The sequence below is a fragment of the Cimex lectularius genome, unplaced genomic scaffold (genome assembly GCF_000648675.2).
Source record: "Cimex lectularius strain Harlan isolate CLEC.00 unplaced genomic scaffold, Clec_2.1 scaffold108, whole genome shotgun sequence".
Lineage (NCBI taxonomy): Eukaryota > Metazoa > Arthropoda > Insecta > Hemiptera > Cimicidae > Cimex > Cimex lectularius.
Window position 1 is genome coordinate 700009 of NW_019392680.1, and position 22275 is coordinate 722283.

At 32.3% G+C, this 22275-nt stretch overlaps 3 protein-coding genes across 3 annotated transcripts in view; 1 reads left to right on the forward strand and 2 right to left on the reverse strand.

Moving 5' to 3' along the window:
- Window positions 1-420: 420 nt before the first annotated feature.
- LOC106668009 (zinc finger RNA-binding protein) lies at window positions 421-12358 on the reverse strand. The gene is made up of 19 exons (XM_014396370.2): window positions 12248-12358; window positions 11826-11983; window positions 9943-10101; window positions 9705-9874; window positions 9513-9651; window positions 9098-9441; window positions 8909-9044; window positions 8697-8834; window positions 8392-8608; window positions 8207-8327; window positions 7986-8148; window positions 7785-7926; window positions 7539-7719; window positions 7327-7477; window positions 6244-6338; window positions 2946-3041; window positions 1323-1526; window positions 1087-1249; window positions 421-1024 (listed from the first exon to the last, which is right to left on the reverse strand). The coding sequence occupies exons 1-19, from the start codon at window positions 12295-12297 to the stop codon at window positions 957-959; spliced, it is 2895 nt and encodes a 964-aa protein (XP_014251856.1). The 5' UTR covers window positions 12298-12358; the 3' UTR covers window positions 421-956.
- Window positions 12359-12840: 482 nt separating this feature from the next.
- On the forward strand, window positions 12841-16620 carry LOC106668012 (39S ribosomal protein L34, mitochondrial). Its single transcript, XM_014396373.2, has 2 exons — window positions 12841-12962; window positions 15487-16620. The coding sequence occupies exons 1-2, from the start codon at window positions 12922-12924 to the stop codon at window positions 15722-15724; spliced, it is 279 nt and encodes a 92-aa protein (XP_014251859.1). The 5' UTR covers window positions 12841-12921; the 3' UTR covers window positions 15725-16620.
- Window positions 16621-21020: 4400 nt separating this feature from the next.
- The window catches only part of LOC106668011 (RNA polymerase II elongation factor ELL-like), a 69357-nt gene continuing 68102 nt past the window's right edge, over window positions 21021-22275 (reverse strand). The window contains exons 9-11 of the mRNA XM_014396372.1: window positions 21902-22222; window positions 21668-21839; window positions 21021-21270 (exon numbers count right to left, since the gene is read on the reverse strand). Coding sequence (XP_014251858.1) covers window positions 21109-21270; window positions 21668-21839; window positions 21902-22222 — 655 coding nt within the window. The 3' untranslated portion in view covers window positions 21021-21108. The remainder of the gene's footprint in view (window positions 21271-21667; window positions 21840-21901; window positions 22223-22275) is intronic.

Consider the following 22275-nt stretch of genomic DNA (forward strand, 5'->3'; position numbering starts at 1 on the left):
CTTATTAAAACTATGTTACATTAGTTTATTTATGATTGAAACAATTATTGCTTTGTCGTGTATTTCATTGAGTTTCACTCTTAGTTTGATATATCTAGGAAGGATTTATTGGTTATCTACCTACTCTTATCATATGGCGTTATAATTGTTCTTCAATCAAATTACTTGGATCTACAGTTTTAAATTGACGATAACCATTGAATGGTTGAAAATGTCTTTCATTTGAGGGTTAACAATTGTTTAGAAACTGTCAGAGTCAAGTGAATAGGTTGTCTTTTTTATAAACAAAAATTACATATAATTAAGAGGAATATAATATAAATAATGCATAATATTTTTTTTATTTTATACTTACAAATTAAATTATACAAGTTTAGTTCTTTTTAAAAATGTGCAACATGCACATTTTTACAATAAAAAATCTTTTAACAAATAATTCTTGCTGAGAAGAAAATAAAAAGACGAAAACAAATATTGTACTTGGTAAGAGAAAAAACATCTTCACATATTTGCACAAAAACCATACTAGATCCATTTAAATAGAGTAATATACATAATAGGAGTGCTATACAACCAGCTTAATTATGTATTATCTTTTTATTCGATACGAGACAAAGTTTTTAGAAAACTACACAATGAAAGGAATAACGTTCCACTTTTTAATATATATTTTTTTATGGATATTAATCTTGGTATATCCAATCAAAACAATATACATGATATTACATAAAAAACTATTTTTGTTAAGCTTTACAACTTAGGGTCAACTTTGTCAAACGTCCTGACAACACAGACGGTGACTATTATCCATTTGCCAGTCATCTCAAAACAAAACTATAAATGCTAAACATGTGCTAAGGATGTAAAAATCATACTTCATGAAAGGAAATTTATGAAATGATGCCTCTCAAGGGTGACTTTCTGGGAAGAAGGATCTTAGCATCAATTTTTCTCATTTACTTTGCTACAGTTTCCATTGAGACATCACTTTCTCCATCTTTTTTGTCTTTTTTACCATCACCCGCTAAAATTACGACAACAAATAAATTAATCAAAATGTCTATTGTTCTGACAAACAGACAATACCTTCAGAGTCGTTGGTTTCTCCAGCGCTGTGATCCCTACGTCTTTTCCTGTTAAATCTTTGAACTCCACCATGACGATTGCCCCCAGTGTGTTTGGGAGGGGGAATTGCGGCCATACCAAGAACTTTATGGATCTGACGGAAAGCCATAAGTCTCAAGGCATGCTGGAAACAAACAATTGGTCAACATTTCTTGAAGATAACACTGAAAATAAGATTTCATTTGTAGTACACATGCCTGGGCTGAGGCTGTGATGTCGGCCCTTTGTTGAATTGTTAGGTGAGATGTGGCGTCTGTCGGTTCCCTTTCACAAGGATCAGAAATTCCGCAAGAGCCGGGTAATAAAACTCCTCCCGCAATTGCTTCCAAGACTTTCCTCAAAGCCTCAGCTACAGAAAGGGCAGCACAGCCAACTACCTTATCTACCAATAGCTCAATTCCCTAAATAATAAAATTAATATAAAATTTCTTTTGAAATGCACGTTAATTTGTACAATGAGTTTTTAATTCACCGCAAACTGTCACAATTAGACATTCATACTTATATAATTAAAACAGATAAATAATTTCATCAGGCTAACACTGAAAAAACTAATTTATTAGGTTTGTTCCAACACGCAATCACAAACTGGTTGCCAACTAATTTGCAATTTATTGCCTGATCACAGATTTCTTAACTCTATTGGAACGCTTTTTCCTATCTCGGACTACTATGATCAAATGGTACGTTTCATACAGTTTGTAAGGTTGCTGCTTTCACACTTCTTGATCAGAACCCAGAGAACAAATTCAGTCTGCCTATTGTCTTTCTATAGGACGTCTTCTATTAGTCTCACAAAATTCAGACTGATCCGCGCTACCAATGCCCAGATATTTATAAGGGCATTTTAGACTCTATGTATGTAATGGGGAAACGAATAGAAGGTCCATGGGTTGCACTTGACAAAAGAGTAATCCTGCGTTTGTTGAAGCGCACCAAACTGGCTCAAATCCAAGAATGTTAGCGCCTTGTGTCAAAGAAGCAACCTTAATTCCTGGTTATTCACGGCAATTACAAACCTTGGTTACGCTAGTCTACCCTTTCATATTTCAAGAATATTGCATAATTGAAGAATATTCCCAATTTGAAATTTTTATTATTATTTCACTTGATTACATTATTTTATGACAAAATAAAATTTTCTTGAAATAATCGGCATCTTATTTCCAAAACTCCCGAATTTGTTTGCCATTCCTAAAATTTTCCAGAAGTAGTCAGAAAAAATAGGAAATTTGCCTAACTGATAATTATCTAACCCATTTCCTTTCAAAATTATTATTATTTAAAATTTAATTATTAAATTTTAATTTGATTAAATTGTTAATTAATTAAAATTTAATAATTTTAATTTGATTAAATTGCTAATTAATTTAAAATTTAATTTTAAAAATTATTATTATATCTCTGACGTTCATCTTTGGCATAATTTTTATAGCAAGATTTTTTTTTTATTGCAAGATTCAGAATCTAGTTGTAAGGACTTTCGGATCTGACGTGAGCAAAAGCACAGGGAAGCATCTACACATCTGATTGCTGGTCTATAGCAAAATCCTCGGACTGTTTTGACTATCAAAAACCCTTTGTAAACTTGGCCCCAAGGTGTGGGAACGGCCTGACAGTTTGAGTTTGCATTTGATGCATGTTGGAATACCCCAATTTAATTGTGCATGCTGTTTGGACGAGTGATGGAACAACAGCCTATTAATGTCCACATTTTAAAGGTGGCATTTTATATGACATACAATGAACAAAACAAATAAAAATTTCAACCTGTTCGACAGTTCGAACCTCTTTGACAATGTAAAAGTTATTATTTTTACCCATTGGCTGAGTGGTGCCCACGTTGGATTTCTGTGACATAAATCTCGTAGGATGCGTATAACAAGAACACTGCTGTGATTGTTAGCTGGTCTAGCCTAAGGATTGAAAATCAATTAGATAATTGCACTAGGTTGATTATATTGGATGTACAAGATGACATATCTTGATGGAATTTAATTGTAACCTAATTTCTACTTTGTGCAAAAAAATAAAAAAATAAATACAAAGTTGATTTAAGAAGTTAGTACATCTAAAACATGCCTCTTGTACATACAATCGGTCGTTTCATCAATTGTTTGGAAAAAAATCAAACATGAGAAAATGAAAACAAGATATCCATACAGGCATCGACCTTTCCAGCTGGTGTTTGAATAATAAAAATAAAATAATGAAGCAAAGTTCAACTGCTGTAATGTAATAATTATTTTCTTGCTGGAAAGTCTGTAATGGAAATCGCTACTTATGTTTTAAAAACTTTTTTTTCTGTCAACATTGGTTTTTTTTTTACTCTATCAATGCCCTTACAAAATAGATTGCCCAAAGAGGAGTAAAAGGAAAAGGAATAATATAAGGGCAGTGTTTGTGGGGGGAAAATTATTAATTACTTCGACAGTTCTCTGATATAATCTAAAATAAGAGGAAAACAGAACTAACTAGAATTAGGTAAAAATTAAATAGTGCATAAAATTAGCACATTCTAATATTTGAAAAGATTCTGGTTAAACAGCACTTATTTCTACACTAATCAAAAATTCATCTTTTAACTTTGTAATAAATATTTTAATAAAGTATATTTTAAAAACTTAACTATTGTTCTAACAAACCATAAATATGAGGGGAACCAGAGGATAAACAGATGGAATTGTCAATGTTGTTCTGGTTTTATACGGTCTGTGGGAAAATTGAAAAAATTCTATATTGAGAACGATTGTAAATCTTTAAAAGCTCTACGGACCATTAACTTCAATTAAATAGTAATAATCACAATGATCAACTGATGGAACAAATTTCATGACATAAATATATTTGTCATTTTTCAGCAGTTTATCTTTACAATCCTTGTCCAATTATTCTGAAATTCATGTGAACAAAATAAAATAAACAGCAAGAAAAGGAGAAATCAGTCTATAAGACTACTGCTGACGAGTAACATCAGAAATAGTTGGATTGCTCTTTTTTTTAATACAGTGAAACCCTTCCGTAACAAGCACGTAAGAAAGAAATGTTTTTTCCTATTATTGAGGGGTACCCTTCAGAAGAGGTTTAAAATAGATTGTTTTTAATCAAGTTAAATGTTGTATTTTATATATTTCTAGGAACCTTATAATTAAATTTTAAAAATATGCATTACATTTACTTGTTTAGTTATAATAAATAATAATAAAATGATTTTAGTCTGTTTTTTACACTTGGATTTCATCCTTGTGATGAGTTCTTAATTCGTTCACCATGACAATTAATTTTTTCATCTTTATAAAACTCAAGCATACAAAATAGCTTGTTTTATTTCATATAAGTCGCAGTAAGAAGTGGAGTAACTTAAATACAGTTGAGACTTGAGAGTTAAAAAGTGCCCATGCACCATTTGGATAATAACAGACCAAATAAATAAGGTAACAATCCTAATTTTACAACTAGAGTGAACCATGTGACACTTGAGTGAGTGAGCAAAGGTACATTTTCGGTTCCCCAAAGAAAGAAAAGCTCTCGCATAAGAAACATAACGTATAAAGATGAAGTAGTTTCCACAAAAATATGGGGGAAAGAGTCAAATGCTTAAACAATTTTTTCACCAGAAGAGAAGCTTTTGAAAATGTACCTATGCAATTCCCAAAAATAGATTACCAAGATATGTTCAAATGAACGCAGAAGAGGATATGTGAGGAGGAATTGAACTTCGGCAAAAGTAGCACTTCGTAAAGGGCTAAGTTTATAAAATTTCCTAATATCTGTCAATACACAAAATTTAAATAGGACAGTTTTTATTTCTCAGCAAAAGATTGCATGTCGTATGTGGCCTGTACTGAAACATTTTAGACTTTAAAATGATCATAACAAATATTTTTCATATGGACATTTAATATATTTTTAGTTTTTATGTCCATACTAGAGTGGTGAATTATACTGATGGGGACTGACAGTAGTGACAGTAACCAGAGTGCAGGGGTTCAGTAATATAGCTGTTTAATATATATAGAAAACCTATTTTTTGGCAGGGAATGCAAAAATTGTCTCTATAGAGAGGCGCCCGTTAAAACGGGTTTCACTGTACTTTGAAAGCCTACATGAATAGAGGATAATTAGCCCCTATAAAAAAGCAGCAGTGTATAAATTTAAAGGACAGAAAATTATGAGAACCACAAATGATTTATGATGTCGGTTTATAAAATTATATTCAACCAAATTTTTTTGATAATTTAGCATTCTTAATGTGAATGTTTTTGTATATTGAAGTATTGACCAACAAAAATTAACTTAGGTGGTATTAATATTGACAAATTTTATATTCTATACTTCTGTAACCTTCTCAATATGCCTATTTTTTTTTATTTATTTTTTTTTTAAGAGGGTTCGCAACAGTAGAAGTCATATAAACCCTCAGGGTGCCGGTGTTTTTGAAAAAAAGCCCATTTGTAAGTATGTCGGGTTCGAATGCAGGGCAGCTGGATTCGAACCCAGGACCTTTACCTTACAGTGATGAGCGCCGTGTCAAAGACTAAACCTTGTGGCCACCGACGCCCCTCAATATGCCTATTCTCATCATTCTTATTCAGAATTGTATAAAATATGCAGAGCTGAAAATAATCTAACTGAAGACAAACACAAAACAAATTAGATAATTTCAAATTTTATAAACTGCTGATGACAAATATATTTTAACAGCATGCCATTCCGATATAATTTATTGAAAAATATTCTCGATAGTAAGCTTCAACATAGTAGTGTTAATTCTTTCTGTTTACCAAATTTGATATTTGTAGTTTTAATTAGTCAAACATATGATTTTAATAAAAAGCCAGTTACCACTAAATCTAATTATTTTCATTCAAATATAAAAATGTAGACATTAACAAAAATTATTAATTTAATTTGGTTGTGGGATGAGATAAAATTTTCCCAAATTTCCCTTAACTCATATAAAAGGAAGAAAATAGGAACTGAAGAAAAAGAAAAAAAAGGTGGTGTCTGACTGTATAACTTTGTAACCACATTTGTTTTGTTATGAAAGGGAAATTAGAAGTAAGAAAAGTTTGCGTGATTGATACGAGCATTGATATTGTAAATACGTTTGTATACCTGGAACCATTTAGCACGACGTAGCTGGGCCAAAGCTTCAAGGCACTTGGCTTGGTCTAGTGTCTCCAAGTTCGCCAATGTGACTCTTCCTCCTTCTGAACATACATAGGATGTTTCACCTTGACGTGGTAGATACAACGCCCATCAGCACAAGAACTAACATCCAAACAGCAATCAAACTCATTTCATTCTAGATTTTTGACTCAATTTTTAACCACTCTTTTTACAGGAATGTTAAAAATAAAAAACCTCTTAAAAAAAGTGTAAATAAAATTTATAACAAAAAATCAAAACAAACAAAAAATATCCCGTCTAAATTTTCCAGAATAAATGATTTGATTGCTCCTTGGGTGTGGTTTTTGCACTGATGATAAAGGTGAAAAATCCGTCAAAAACTCCTTTTGAAAGTGACACCTAGAAAGCTTAGTAAAATAGGCACATGAAAAGAATTAGTAGCTTTTAAAAGATGGAAAAACAAATCATAAAATAAAAATTAAAATACGTATTACAAAATCGAATTCCATAAATCGATTACACAATCCTTTTCTTGGCCTTATTGCCTTTCATAGTGTCGATATTGATAAGCCTGGACATTTTAATGTGACTGTATTTTCTTTTAATTTCTCAATTACCATAAATGCTAATATTACCGACTAAGCTGCAATATTTGGCACTGGTTTATCTCCATATGAGTCAGCAAGTGTACATTCCTTCTTCTTTGCATTGAAAAGTTTCAAAACATTATTATGCATCAAGGGCTTTAAAATTTATGAAATTAAATTGTGAAATAATCTCTTTGGTCTAAATACATGAAAATCAATTGCCCAGGCTTTTGTATAGGTAAAGGAGGTGGTGGCAAATTTTTTTTTCTTTTTACACAAATCAATTTTTACTTCCAAGGGTCAAAAACAAATGCTTTACCTCTATTTATTATTTGTAATGTTTCAACAGGGGACTACTTATTTCTAAATCTTTATCCGCCTTTCTTTTTTTTTCTTTTCACTTTCTAGAGAATGTATTTTATTTGACCCATGGATTGATTTGTTTACTTTACAAATCTTACAACTTAAGCGGGTTACTAACCGCCGTCAGCTGCTTGCATAAGCATTTCCCTTAGAATCGGAGATGTTAATGTTATTGTGACGGTGATGTTCAGGTCTGTAGTCGTCCCGACTGTTATTGAAGCATCTGCCATTTCCAAACTAATTGTATAATTTTCTTCTGGAGCAACAACCTTTAAAGCAATATTTATTATTATTAAACTGATTAAAGTAATAAATAACACGGGCTCTTACCTTAAGTTGGGCACTGAGGACATTGTATACTTCAGTTAAAAGCTGTTTGGTAGGAATTTCACCGCAGAGAACAACTAGATCAACAGCATTTTCATCAGCAAGCATAAGACCTTTTGATAAAATTCCAACCCTCATCACTCCTTTAATTATCCTCAGGTTATCTTTATCATCAATTACAGAGCTAAAAAAATATATATTAGAAACAGTGATAATTACAATTTATAACTAAATAGTTTTAATTCCAACCTTGGTTTCCCTTCATGTTTAATTTCATGGGTGGATGTTTCAGATCCCTCTTTCTTCTGGGCAGCAGGTACAGGTTCCTTTTTAATCGCCACACCAGGTTCTTTCTTAGCAACATCACTAACCACATCCTTAGCCTCAGTACCTAAATCAATGGCTATTACTTCTGAATCAACACAATAATGTAAACTCTAAATCAGATACCTTTAATTTGCTCTGATATCTGATCAGATACGAGCTTCAAAGCTTTTTCACAATGTGAAACAATTTTATGAACAGCTTGAAGCTTACTCTCTTTTGGATAGATCACTTGGTGTTTTGCGATTATGTGGCGATCATCCAATGTATCAGGGCGACGCAGTCCAAACTATAAATAATAAAAGAATTTAATACTTGAGGGTGGGGACAAAACAATTGTAACTTACAGGCGGAGGTTGTAAGAAAGGAGAGGGTACGGGTCCCCGCCTTCTCATCCATTCCATATATTCAAATTCCTCCTCATATCTTCGTCTCTCTTCCCAGAACAGTCGATCATCTGTCCAAAAGCTACAGGAAGAAAGAAATCGTTGTCAACAGGTTTGTTAGCAAAATTAAATTTTAATCAGCTTACCTATCTTCTTCTCTCCTTCTCAAGAAGTCATCCCTTCTTCGTTTATCTTCTTGGATTCTTCCCCTCCTTCCTGAGGGTTTGACGTCGACAACTAGGTCTGGGTTTACTTTTTTCTTAAACTGGAGTCTATGTCTCCTACCCTTCATATGCATATCTTTGGCATTTGGATCATTAAATTTACATTCACATAATTTGCAGTTAAAACTTAGTAGTTTTCCTGAAATAATAAGTTTATTAAATATTTAATTTAATTTTTTTAGTAATAAGCATCATAATCATAAACAAGCATGGTAATCAAAGCACACCATCTTCATTAGTTATTTCCTCTATGTATTCTTGGCCTACTGGGGTAACTTCATTGTCTTGAACCATTTCTACATCCCCAGGTTCCTCTTTTAGCTCCTCTTTGTTCTCTGCTTTGATTACAGTCCCTAAAGTTCCAACTACAATATTTTTAGAAATTATTATATGCAATTATATTACTGAAAATAATAAAGCTAATTAGAAAATTACGTACTCTGTACAAAATTAATTTTTGGAGGTGTTGGAGAATTTGAGGCAACATTCGATAAGGAAGCAACAGCTGCTGCTTTAGCAGTTTTCATGTCAACCTCTGGAATAGGTTTACCCAATCTTGTATGAAGTTTAACAACCTAGAGTAAAAACTGTTTTAGATACGAAACACACATTTTAAATAGAAACAGACTTTTTGATGCTTGGCACCACGTAGATGAGCAGCATACGCATCTGACCCTGTACAAACAACATCACAAAGCTCGCACCGAAGGTTGTTCGCACCCCTGCCACCAACTTGTGGTGTTGTACCCTCTTTTTGAAGAGCCTCTTTTTTCTTGTGCCTTTGCCCTTCCAAATGTTCCCTGTATGTTTGTGGTCCAGCACAGCTGATTTTGCATACTTCGCAATAATGGAGCTGTTGGGGTTTTGGTTGCGCCTTTGCTCTCATTTGTTTAACACCAGATTGCTTTTTGTACCCTTGCCAGGAATTCGTCTGTTTACCTTGGTTTACATACATCCCAGCACTGTATACAGCTTTAAATTTAAAATTTAAAATTTTAAACATCCACAATTACATTTTAACATAATGAACAATGTAAGCATACCTGTTTTTGCTTTAGGCGCAGCAGTAGTCTGCACTGTAGTTGGGTTCTGAGCAGTGTAGGCAGAACTGTAATTTGTTGTTGTTGCACCGTTTCCGTAACTCACTGTCGTGCTTCCGTTATATGTTGCAACACCAGCTGCCTAAAATAACAACTTATGTAAAACCCTACAATGTCGCTAAAAATATGTACAACCTTAGCAGTCTGTTGTGTTTGAACGGGAGTAGTGTAAGCGTAATTCGTTCCTTGTGCAGGCTGTTGAGGTGCAGCTGCGTATCCAGTATTATACTGGGCCGCTTTGTGGGGCTGTGCAGCTGGACGGATGCTGGGTGTTGTGTAGGTAGCACTGTACGCTGTTTTACCAGCTGAAATCAACAAATTGAAAATGTAACCAAACATTTTGTTGAAATATTATCTTTATTTAACTACATACTTTGCTGTGGTGTAGCTTGCCAGCCAGGATATTCAGCTGTTGAATAAGCTTGGGTAGCTGGGGCAGTCTGCTGATAATATGTTTTTGTCGAGTCGTAAGCAGCTGGTGCTGTACGTGCGTAACTATAGTCGTAAGTTGCAGGCGCCGCAGTCCCAGCAACTAATTAGCAACAAGCATCATATTTAATAATAATGGATATACAACTTCTATCCAAACTATTTTCTTTCAATAATGCTGTAATGCTGAATAAAAATTATTCTTTCTCCCCCCGTCCCTACATCAAAATTATTACTTATATGTGCAATAGATGTTTTCATATCCGTCCACATAATGTAAGTTCCATAATGGGTGATTTACCAGCCAGTAGAGTGCAGGATTCCAAGGGGTTTATAAACACCGGCATGGATTATGCCGGTCCCATAAAAATTCCCATGTTGTCTTATGTGAATTTTATTCAATCAACATTTTGAGTTGGTATTCGTCCACAATGGGAGGCCTACCGCAGCGAGATCGAAATCTCCAAGACAAAATCACTGAAACCATCTCTGCACTGTGCATTCACCAATGCTTCCCCCCATAAACTATATTGACGTTACACATGATTTACGCTGCACTTCGACCAAGTTTAAATTCATACAAATAAATTTGACGAAAATCTAAAATTCAATTTCGCAGGTCCTCACTCTTACAAAATTCAATATAAACTAAAATCCATACATGTTTTAGAAGTCATCATTAATCATAATTATTCAGAAATCGTGAGATGCAGTCTGGTGTGAAGTAGGTTTCAGAAAAACATTTTCTTTATTGTGCCGTTTCGAATGTTTTTCTGAAACCTACATTACACCCGACCGCATCTCACGATTTCTGAATAATTATCGATTAACGGTCACTAATCACCACACATTAATCATAACAATTATTTCAATTAATTATTCCTTTTATCTATGGTTTTTGGTTGAGATGAAAAAGCGTGTCATGAGTGGAATTCGAACCACGACCATTTACTCAACACGCCGCCGCTCTAACCACTTGAGCTATCGCAATTTTGATCCCCTCAGACACCAACTCCTCACCTCAACCTATGTCCTTTTGAATTTTCCCTTTTTTTGCCATATTTTTAAAAGTCATGCAATCAGGATTAGATTTTCATTGACATATGAAGAAGCCACAGGGAGCTGTTGGTGAAGTAATTATTTGTATTATAATTAGTAATTATTAAATCATTCCATATTTACTTAGGTGTCACAATTGACCATATTAATTGTTTCAGTAATTATTCTTTTGACCTAAGGTCTTGGGTTAAGATGAAAAAGACAATGTTACGAGCGAGATTCGAACCCACGACCTTCAGCTCAAGTGGGAGCAGCGGCTTATTGAGCTTATTGTATTATGTTGAGCTTGTTAATTGTATGTTGTGTTGAGAGTGTTAGGTACACAACATACAACCGTGACACATCACAGAAAACACATACTTTGAGCTCTGACAATGATCTAAATAAAGATCCAAAACGGCATGATAAAGAAAACGTTTTTCTAAACCGACATTACACAAGACCACATCTCGTGATCTCCAAATAATCATTAGTTAACAATCACTAAGTCACTAAATACTACACATTACTGGCACCCATGTTTGACCCCACAATGACCTCCTTGGGCTAAGATGTTAAGCTTTATATCAGAACATGACATTCTGGAGGTCGTTGGTAAAATCCCAAGAACGATAATATAAAAAAAACAAGACGAACGGAAAAAATAAGAAGGAAATATTTCAAGGCGAGATTTTAATAGAGGAGACATCAAGATGGAGGATGGATCTTGTGAAGTTGTGGAACTAAGTGGTTATCGATTGATGACGGTAAAATGAAGTAGAATTTTACCTGCGTAAGTACCGGGTGCCGTGTGCGGTGCCGGCTGGTAAGTATCGTAGCCAGTGGCCGCCCTTTGCGTATTGTAAGTGGCAGCGGCGGCGGCGGCTGCCGTCTGAGCTACCGCATAGCCTGTCTGCGGCGCTTGATAAGCGGGAGTTCCAGTCGCCCTAGAAAAATAAAACTAATAAGACAAAAACCCTGCGATCAAAAACGAGTCCTTTGTAAAAATCTCGTCCGATTTCTTTCACGGACCCCGGTTCAACGGGAGATAAAAAAAGACTTTGTACAAAAGAAGTACGATTGAGAGACGATCCCCTCCTACTAATCAAAGCCGGCAACTAAACGGATCGCCTACCCTTAGTTTAAAAAGACCAACACGATTTTACAATTCTAGACTCTTTAATTGAACTATATTTCACATTTAGACTTACGCGTATTGTGTACCACCATGTGTAAAACCAAAATAATTATTCGCTGCCATTCTATAAATGTAGGAATAACCAAAATGGACGCCGCATCTATCAACTCTGGTAAACTTAATTGACCCAAAAAACAGGTGGACCAACTGAACATTGCTCAGTTGTTTTCGCTTTCCCTGATTAAACAGCGATCACGATTTGTTTTGCAACTCAAGGCGATCCTCTTATTAAAAAGAAGTGATTTTTCATCTTTACGATCCAATTAAAAATATCATCATTTGAGTTAAAATTTCATTTGCATGAAATCATGAAACTACTCATTATTCCGACTTTTCAATTATTTCGTGTAGAAAACCCCAGAAATAATTTAATAACCAATTTTATTCTAATAATAATTTAAGCGCTGAATCTTACAAAGTATAGCAAAAAATAATAATACTCACTTATTATTTTATTCACAGGTCCCTTTTAGAAACAAGCAAATTATAAATTTTAATAAAGCCCTATTTGGATTTGTTTAAATTGGAAAAAAAACTTATTATCCTTATTTATACCTTTTATCAAATTTTCAGTGATAGTATATTTTTTTTCTAGCGAAGGTTACGGCACAAGTAACCTACTAAGTTGTAAACTTCTAAACCCGTAGACTTGGTAGAAGACTCCAAGTGACTTGCCTCTGCTCTAGCATGATTTCAGGGTATCTTGGTGCCTTGTTGAATCAGAAATGGTACGTAATTAACTTAAAAATCAACCAATTCAGATATTTCGTGTTTTTCAATGTTTTTATTGGAACTTTAACAGTTCTTTATAATCCATTTATATTTAGTGGTCTCATTGACCAAATTATGTTAATTAATTATTCTTTTTATGTAAGATCTTGATTGAGGTGAAAAAGTAAGTGTCATGAGCGAGATTCGAACCGACTTTTGGCTCAATTAGCTATTGCCGTAATCACTTGAGCTATCATGACTTCGATCCACTCGGACACCAACTCCCCATCTCAATGTACAACCTTTCGAATTGTATCAACCAAGACCTTACATAAAAAGAATAATTGAAATAAGTAATTTGGTCAATTAGTCCACTAAATATAAATGGATTAATATTTGATAAGTAAAGAAGTATCACTTCAGTAACAGCTCCCTGTGGTCACTTCATAAGTCCCTTAGAATCGTATCCTGATTACGCGACATTTGAAAAACGGCAAAACGAGAGAAAATTCAAAAGGTTGTGAGTTGAGTTGAGGAGTTGGTGTCCAAGTCGCTCAAAATCTCAATAGCTCAAGTGATTAGAGCAGTGGTATATTGAGAGACGGTCATGGTTCGATTCCCACTTTTGACGCTTGCTTTTTCATCTCAACCAAAAGCCATAGATAAAAGGAATAATTAATTGAAATAATTAATATTGTTAATTATGACTACAAAAACATGTATGGATTTTAGTTTATATTGTATTTTATAAGAGTGAGGACCTGCGAAATTGAATTTGTTCAAACTAGATTTTCGTCAAATTTATTTGTAACTTGGGCAAAGTGCGGGGGGATTGAAATTGCTATATATGTAGCTCAAGTGGTTAGAAGAGCGGCGTATTGAGCCAAAGGTCATGGGTTCGAATCCCGCTCATGACACTAACTTTTTCATCTCAACCCACTTCCTTATAATATTGACAGACGATTATTATCCAGTCGAGTTGTCTTGATTAGGGACCGTATAAATTCCTGCTCAAAACAAGCTACACACCTTGTCACTTATTTCCCAAATATTGAGTTTTAAAATAAGTGTGGAGCATTTTTTAATAATTCGATTTTATCCGTAGGATCAATTGTCATTTTCAGGCATGTGAGAAAGATAGTTCGATATCCCATCTAGTTGAAGGGTGCAATATGACGCTGAGGTGTAATCCTGATTAAATGACATTTGAAATATGGCAAAAAAAAGAGAGGAACATTCGAACAGATGTAGGTTGAGATGAGGAGTTGTGCGAGGGGTTCAAAGTCACTATAGCTCAAGTGGTTAGAGTAGCGGCATATTGAGCCGAAGGTTATGAGTTCAAATCCTGCTCATAACAGTAACTTTTTCATCTCAACCCACTTCCTTTTAATATTGACAAACATAAATGGATATTACATTATTGCACAATTATTATCCAGTAAATATTGTCTTGATTAGGGACTGTATAAATTCCCTTTGAAATTCTCACTCAAAACAAGACACACCTTGTCACTTATTTCCCAAATTTTGAGTAGGAAAATGTCTTGTCGCTTATTTCAATAATTCGATTTTATCCCTAGGAGCAATTAAGTCATTTTCCGCCATGTGAGAAAGATAGCTTGATATCCCATCTAGTTAAAGATACACCAAGTAAAATAACATCCAGGAACGAAGTGAATGTTGAGGTCATTGCGGATAAGTAAGGCTAAGGACATAGTAGGGCGTTTGGTTATTTTTGTCTCAGGACTTTTGATCGCAATGCTTGGCTGAGTTGGATATTGGATGGTTCCGTGATACCCCCCAGTTCTGCTCTGTATGTCCAAACAGGTAAAATTATGTCTTGTAAAGTGTTTCTTTATTATAGCCGTGTAGATTTTGGTCCTAACAGTCTTCTTAGTTTTCTGAATCTGTTCAGTTTTTATCGCTTCATTCTAGGATGTAAATTCTATATCTAGGTACAGTCCTAAGTATTTAATTTGTGTGGATGTCAGTAAGAATGGGATTCCAGTTTGTTCAAAAATAAAATTTAAAAAGAAGTTTCATCTTGCTTCATTTCTCTATTAGATATTCCAATCAATGTCTGATCATATTTCAATAATTCTAGTAGCAAAAAAAAATCCTTAGCTAAGTAGAGTTATTTTAGCCACTCAGTATCACGGCATTTTATCGCAAGAAAGTTGTTTTTTCTTTTGGAACTCAGGATCATAGCTCCTGCAGAATGAGATAGGCGTCAGAATATAACATATTATATATCTTTTTGTTTTTTCTTGTCTGATTCATCATCATGTATGCAAAAAAAACCATATCAAATACATTCGGCCACAACAAATAGCTTAAATGCAGATCCAGCTTATTTGAGTGTTAGGGCCATGAAAATTAATGTTCAGCTCAATTTTTATACAAAAGTAGGTACTATTCTTAGGTAAAGATTGCACCAAAAGATTGTTTAATTAATTCCATTTTTATTCTAGTTACTTTTTAGTATTAGCTTTTCCAAGAGATTTAAGGGTTACGATTAACAATAATTCTATTTTTTAACAGCTTGCAGCAAGGTGTTCAGAGGTGTGCTGCAACATTCGTGAGAAAATCCACAAATGATGTCATGAAATACGAATGGAAGAAACATTTCCGAATAGCGAATACACGGTGTTACTTTCCCCGGGCTCATGAAGGGAGGAGACTAAAGGTGCACGGCTGGGATGTTAGGATGAGTACAGAAGCTGGAAGGAAAGTGCTTATGAGTAGAATATTGAAAGGGCGTCATGTTCTGTCCCATTGAATAATCAGTTGGTAATGTGTAGTTAATTTTTATAAATAAAATATTTCTTATAAGTTCTTCCTTATTGAAGTACTTTTATTTGGATAAAACAGTACTTCCAATCTGATCCCATCCGTATCAATTAGCATATTTATGGTATCGAGGTAAAATAAATAAAAATTTTTGATCATGCTAAAGCATATATTATTTTTCTCATATCTTCACTTGTTAACAAGTAACAATTTTTCCTCTCTCTTGTAAATAACAATTTTTTTCTACATACATGTTTTATAAACATTTGATCCAATGCAAAGCCCTCTAAAAGGACTGACAGTTATAGAAATTCAACATCTCTTATAACTTGCCTACAAAAATAAATGAATTGTCTTTCCATTAAGGTAAGTATGTAAAATAAATAAAATGCACTGTGTACACATTGATTGCCCTACCCAGAGGACTTAAAATGCACAAACAGACCAATGGTTAATAATGATAATAGAAAACAATATTGTCCAATATAGAAAATGACAAATTTTCATGTTTTTCGGTAATCGTAAATAGTTTGAATTTAAAAGTTTAAGTGCTCCTTTGGCCACCTTAAGATAAATTTGTCTATAAATTATTTCATTCACACTATACATACATATTCATTGATATTTAAAATGGACACAAGTGATAATCTACTTTAAAAACAATTTTAATTAACGAATAACATTTCAGTCCTCCAATATTCTCTAGGACTCGAGGTATTTCTGCATTGCAGTGAATAAAGGCCGACACTCATTTTAAAAAATGGTTTTCATTGAATAAATCCACCAAAAGGCACAATCTCTGAAGTCGTTTACATACAACTATTCAAATAGAATTTAGCCTTTCTCTTACAAACTAATAATTGATATTATGTACAATGTCGTTTTTTTATTTTTATTAATTTTTTCAAAATCTTTAACAAACAAAAAAATACAAAAATCTAGGGAAAACCAAATTGTCCACTACTGCTTTTTTTTAATTTTTCAGTTTCTGCTTCAAGACAAAAATAAATGTATAGTTAATTTAAAAATTTGTCATTTGGCACTAACATTTATATTAACTATTTCTATTGGAGTAGTGGATTGAAAAAAAGAAATAAAAAAATTAAATAACGGACAAAAGATTGTTTTAAAAGAACAACAAAACAGAAAAGTTTTTTTAAGGCACTACTTCGGTCTGGTCAGTTTACAGTTGAATTAAGTTTGGTAAAATCAGATAATGGCATATTATGTACAAAATAATATGAACAAAAGAAAGGAGACTAGACAAAGAGCAATTGATTGGTGAATATTTTTGGTGGCGAATCAAATGAACCAAGGAATTGACCAGCATCAAAGTCATACCCCAAGAGGAACTTTCCAGAGAACACAACAAAGACAACAAATTGGAAATAAAATTAAGTATCTTTCACAGTCAACTGGCAAAAATAAGAGGTAACAAAGCAGAAATGACAAATGCTATATAATTCAAAATAAACAAACTGGTTTAACAACCTAAGGACACCTTAATATAATTTTCAAATTATTTATCGTACAGTAAAAAATAAAATCTGTTGGCCAAATTCTCTAAAATATCACCTTCTTAAACATATGTACACTGTGCTTAATTAAACAAACCTTTTTTCTTTTTTTGTCCTAAACAAAGATTGAGCCTCATAATTATGTACAATAATAGTAAAATTGGAATTTTTTCTCTTTTTTTTCGTATATATTAGTTCTTAAAAATAAGTATACAAGTGAAACAAAATAATTTACATAATTTAAGTGTACAACCTTTAAAAGATTAATAACAAAACAAAACAATTCGGTCGTTATTCAATAATTTCGAAAAATAATACAATTAGGAGGAAAATAATTACAACATACAACCATAAAGAATAAACAGAATTAAAGAGCACAACTATTTATTGCCTTGCTTTTATATGATTCAAGGGAATTAAGATAATTTCAACAGATTAAACAACAAATCACAGACTGCATCATTCTCAACGTTGAGAATAAAAATTTCTGGTGAAAATGAAAACTTAACTTTAATTAATATTGCTTTTCCATGTCTGATTTAAATAAAATATCTTTTTAATGTCTTTTATTTATTTTTTTAAATTAAATTTTGTGTAACTTGAAAAATAAACAATTTTACTCAACAACCTGCAACACTTTCTCTAGAATAAAAATTACTTTCATTATTCTTTATAGTTCTATATTGTCATTAATGTAATCATTACACAATATATTTGAACCGGGTTTATGTAGAAATGATTTTATTCATTCCTAGACAAAGATTGCAAACTGCCGAGAAAAAACTTAACATTTCTGGTTGAAGTGTAAGTTTCTTAAATAAATTAAACATCAAGTAAACAATTGAGCAAAGGTTTAATTTAACGCGTGGGAAAATTCAAGAATGACCATTTCCAAGGCAATGTTTGCAATAAATAAATTTGCAACATTAAAACAAAACTTATTTGGAATCTAGAAGACTTGTTTTAAAATAACAAAAAGATTACAACAAAAGTATTATGGTTCAAAAAGTGCACAAATATGCTAATGTTACAGTTGTTGTTTTTTTAAGATAAAACAAAACGTTTAATAATACTATTTCAAAACAATAAACAACTTTCTCATATGAACTTTTTTCTCTTACTGCTGACTTTTATTTCAGATTATGAGTATAACATAAATAAAACAAAAAAACTATTTGAATTTTCGATTTGGACGACCAGATAATATAAATTCCTAGGCGTAGAATAATTAATTTAAAAAAATCAATAATAATCCACAAATAAAATTGCGTCAACAATAAGACTACAGACAAATTAAAATGAATGAACAAATTGGTAACTGGCTGCTATTAGAGAGCCGACTAACCTCAGAGGATAAACCATTGGAACTTTGAACAAATAAAACAGATGTAATGAAGAAATGGAATGTCATGCATCTAGTTATAATGGACAAATATCATGATTAAAATCCCATCATTCTTATCTCAGAAAAAATATACATATTATACTTATTTAGCTATATTAAAGAATTAAAATAGCATAAATAATGGTATCTAAGCATCTTAATTTATTCTTCTCTATTCTCTATTTATTTCTTTTTTACATATACTCCCTAATATTATAAATAATGAGGGAGAAGGTATCGTATAGTCCAAATTGAGTCCAAGTCATATCCGCTTTAAATCCGATTTCTTAACCTAAAATATATAATCTATTATGCTACATTAAGATTTACAAATTGCGCATTCCGACTTAATACCGCAGCTTTTACAATAATTTCTATTTTCCATTCTTTTTGAAATATAAATATAATTTATATATATATTTTTTTGTGTTTTTATTTTGTTTTTGCTTTTTTTTAACTAATGAAACGGAAAATGAAATTATCCTCACACCATCAATTCCCCCTCAATAACCCAAAGAATGCTTTTTTTAGTTTTTATGTAAATTTTTAATTTTTTTTTATCCAATACAATAATTTAAACTTAAAAACAATATAATATCGCAAATAACTCAGTACGAATTCGCCAACATCTGTAACGAATTTGGCAAAAAAGTCCATAAATTCTTATAAACTATTATTAATTATTACTATTATTTATTAATCAAGGCAGATAAGAAGTCCCAGAATAATTTTTAACTCAAGACCAGTTTTCACTCGAAAAAGAGCACCTTAACGTTTAACAGGCACATAGAAAATGCACATCTGCATATAATGTACATTGGATTGTTTTATAAATCAGACTTTTATCATTGAAGTTGAAACAATTTGGATTGGTTCTTGGGTCAATTAAATATTATGGGTTCCCATCCTACCTTGCTATTTTTATACAATATAATTTAGGGTTTTGTTCAATCACATAAAATGTCCTATTTTTACACAAGTGTTAGTGATACAAAAATCAAATAGATAATATGAAGAAGTAGATACAAATATTAATCATAACGAATCACAGTCGATGTAGATTCAACAAAATATATTTTGATAAAAAAAGATCTGACTTTCACCAAACAAACAAAAAACAATTGATGTTTTTAGTTTTAACTTTTTCCTTTGTTTTTCAATAATTGATTCTTAAAGAGAAATAAACCCCCACCTTAATAAATAAATAAAAAAAGAGAAATCAAAAGCAATAAATAATATTTACTTGGTCCTACTAGTTTATAAACTTCGACAAAAGAAACGATATGTTTATGAATTATGTCCAAAATGAAATTTGTTATAAGTATGTATGTGGTATGTCATTGCTGATATGTTTTGTGTGGTAATTTAATAAATAAATGTTTTACTTGTATTGTTCAAAATATTTCTTTAAAATAATTCTTCCTTATTCACTTTCTCAACAAAAGAAAATATATTTGACAGTTTAATCTAAAGCTCATCTGAACTACACTCAAATAAAAAAATCTCCAATAAAAACTAATTGGATGAGTGTTAAAACAAAAAAGTAAAAATAAACACTTTGGGATTGAAACACAAATTTAATTTAAGAAAAAAATGTAGTAGTGAGTACTGACTTTTATCAAGCTAGCATGTGTGGTCCTTCTATTTTAAAATGGAAAACATTTTGTGAATTTTAATTGTTTTTTAACTTTTAATGGAGACTAAATGGTGGAGAGTATATGGTCAAAAATATATTCATGGCAACAAAATAGTACAATTGAGAAAAATATTTTTGGCAGTGGTTACCCCATGGGTGGCCTTAAGTTCCTAGGAAGGAGTCAATTGAGGTATTTAGTCACTGAATAAGACTGTGATTGCTTTGATTATGGATATAGATAAATATTTCAACACCTACATCAATTTTCTATAAAAATATAAAACTATGATTTTTGTAAAATTTATTCTATAGAACAAAATGTTATCTGTAAATAGAACTTTTATTAATAATAATTTAATCTTTTTCTTTGTTATTTTTATATATTTTTAATAATATTATTATCGAGCATACAGCATCTGTTGGGGGGACTTTTTTAAATATAATTTCTGATTACAACTGGATTAAAAATTGTGAATGAAAAAACAGATTATGTTAGAAATTGGTTCTTTTTCATTTTCAAAAATTCAATTCATTTATTTTTGCTTTAGCGTGAATGCCACATCAAAGGCACACACATGGTAATCTAGAAAAGATAAACTTGAGATTCTGTTACGTTCAATGTCTAAATTTTTCTAGAAACAAACTTTCGATGGGTTTACCACATTTTTCAGAAAGACAGAAATTTTCTTCTCAGGAAGTTAAAAAATTGTTGTTCACTTTCTTTGTCAGAAAATAAAAAAGAGAGAAATTTGCTTCGACCTTTTTCTTTTTTATTTATTTGCTTTTCTTGCTCCTTTTCGTTAGAGTTACATGAATATGAGGGGGTTCTGTTCATGTTATGAGTTTTTTGTTGGAAATTCTCTAGAGTCATACTCAAGAACAAGCCTTTTAATATGAGAAAGTTTCTCGTGAAGATACTGAAACCTTCTTTTAGCGTCTTGATGCCTTGTGTTCTTTTTGTTTTCAATATATTCTTTCATTATTTGGTCCTTAATTCTCTGAAACAAAAATAATTATAAATTATAATTTTTATAAAACCTCAATCAAGATATAAATAAATAAAATGAAATAAATCAATAAAGGGTACTTGAATAAGTGGTTGTACTAATTTATTAAGTTATCTACTTAAAATATTATTTTAAGAAACACGTGACAAACCAATAGACTAAATGTGACTACATAATTTATTTTGAACAACTAAAGTTTAAATTGATTAATTCTTACTTTAAAACTATCATATCATTTATCTAGTTATCTAATTAATGCAAATTATTCTAAACCTCTCCCTTATTAATTGTTATAGGTTCTAGAGAAATTTTTTAAGTTTTCTGTTTATTCCACCCGTTATCTATTAAAAAAAGAACTCAATTGGTAAGAATAAAAAAATTTCTTCACCTGCCAGCCTTCACTCTCTCGTTCTTCCCTTTTGAGTCTTTCGTCTAATTGAGTAAACCTCTTAGATACTTGTTCAACGACAGAATGTAATTGTTTATACTCGTTGTAATTGGCATTGAAGTCATCTTTGTATCTCCGCCTCTGGTCGGTGTCCTTTATCGTTGTGTAATCACTGAAAGAGTACGCAATGGCATATAATGTCATGTTAGGGATGTTGGTTCTGATATTACTCACATAAGATATTTGGGGTAATCGGGTGGGTACTTGGGTGGACTGGTTTCTTGAGGAGGAGTCGGTGGTGCAGGATCTGGCATTACGAGTTTATTTTGGTTAATTGTGTGGTCTCCCCCTGCCGCTACTCCTCCGCCGCCGCCGCCACCACCACCGCCTCCTCCTCCTCCTCCTCCTCCTCCTCCACCTGTCACTCCCGCGCCACCTCCGCCACCACCACCAATGCCTCCTCCACCTGTACTGCCATTTCCAGGAGGAGTAGGCTTCCTATAATGTGAAATTCTCTGCCTTTTGGTTGGCAAACCGTCAGCTCCATCATAATACCTTTAAAAAGTAATATCATAAGAAAAAAGCACAAATGAAGCCTTTCATAATGA

Coding starts and splice junctions, on each gene's coding strand:
- LOC106668012 (XM_014396373.2), top strand. CDS start 12,922: ATGATTTCAGGGTATCTTGGTGCCTTGTTGAATCAGAAATG. Junction 12,963..15,486: donor GCCTTGTTGAATCAGAAATG/GTACGTAATTAA, acceptor ATTTTTTAACAG/CTTGCAGCAAGGTGTTCAGA.
- LOC106668009 (XM_014396370.2), bottom strand. CDS start 12,297: ATGGCAGCGAATAATTATTTTGGTTTTACACATGGTGGTACACAATAC. Junction 9,875..9,942: donor GCAAGCTACACCACAGCAAA/GTATGTAGTTAA, acceptor TGTTGATTTCAG/CTGGTAAAACAGCGTACAGT. Junction 6,339..7,326: donor TATGCAAGCAGCTGACGGCG/GTTAGTAACCCG, acceptor ATGTATGTTCAG/AAGGAGGAAGAGTCACATTG.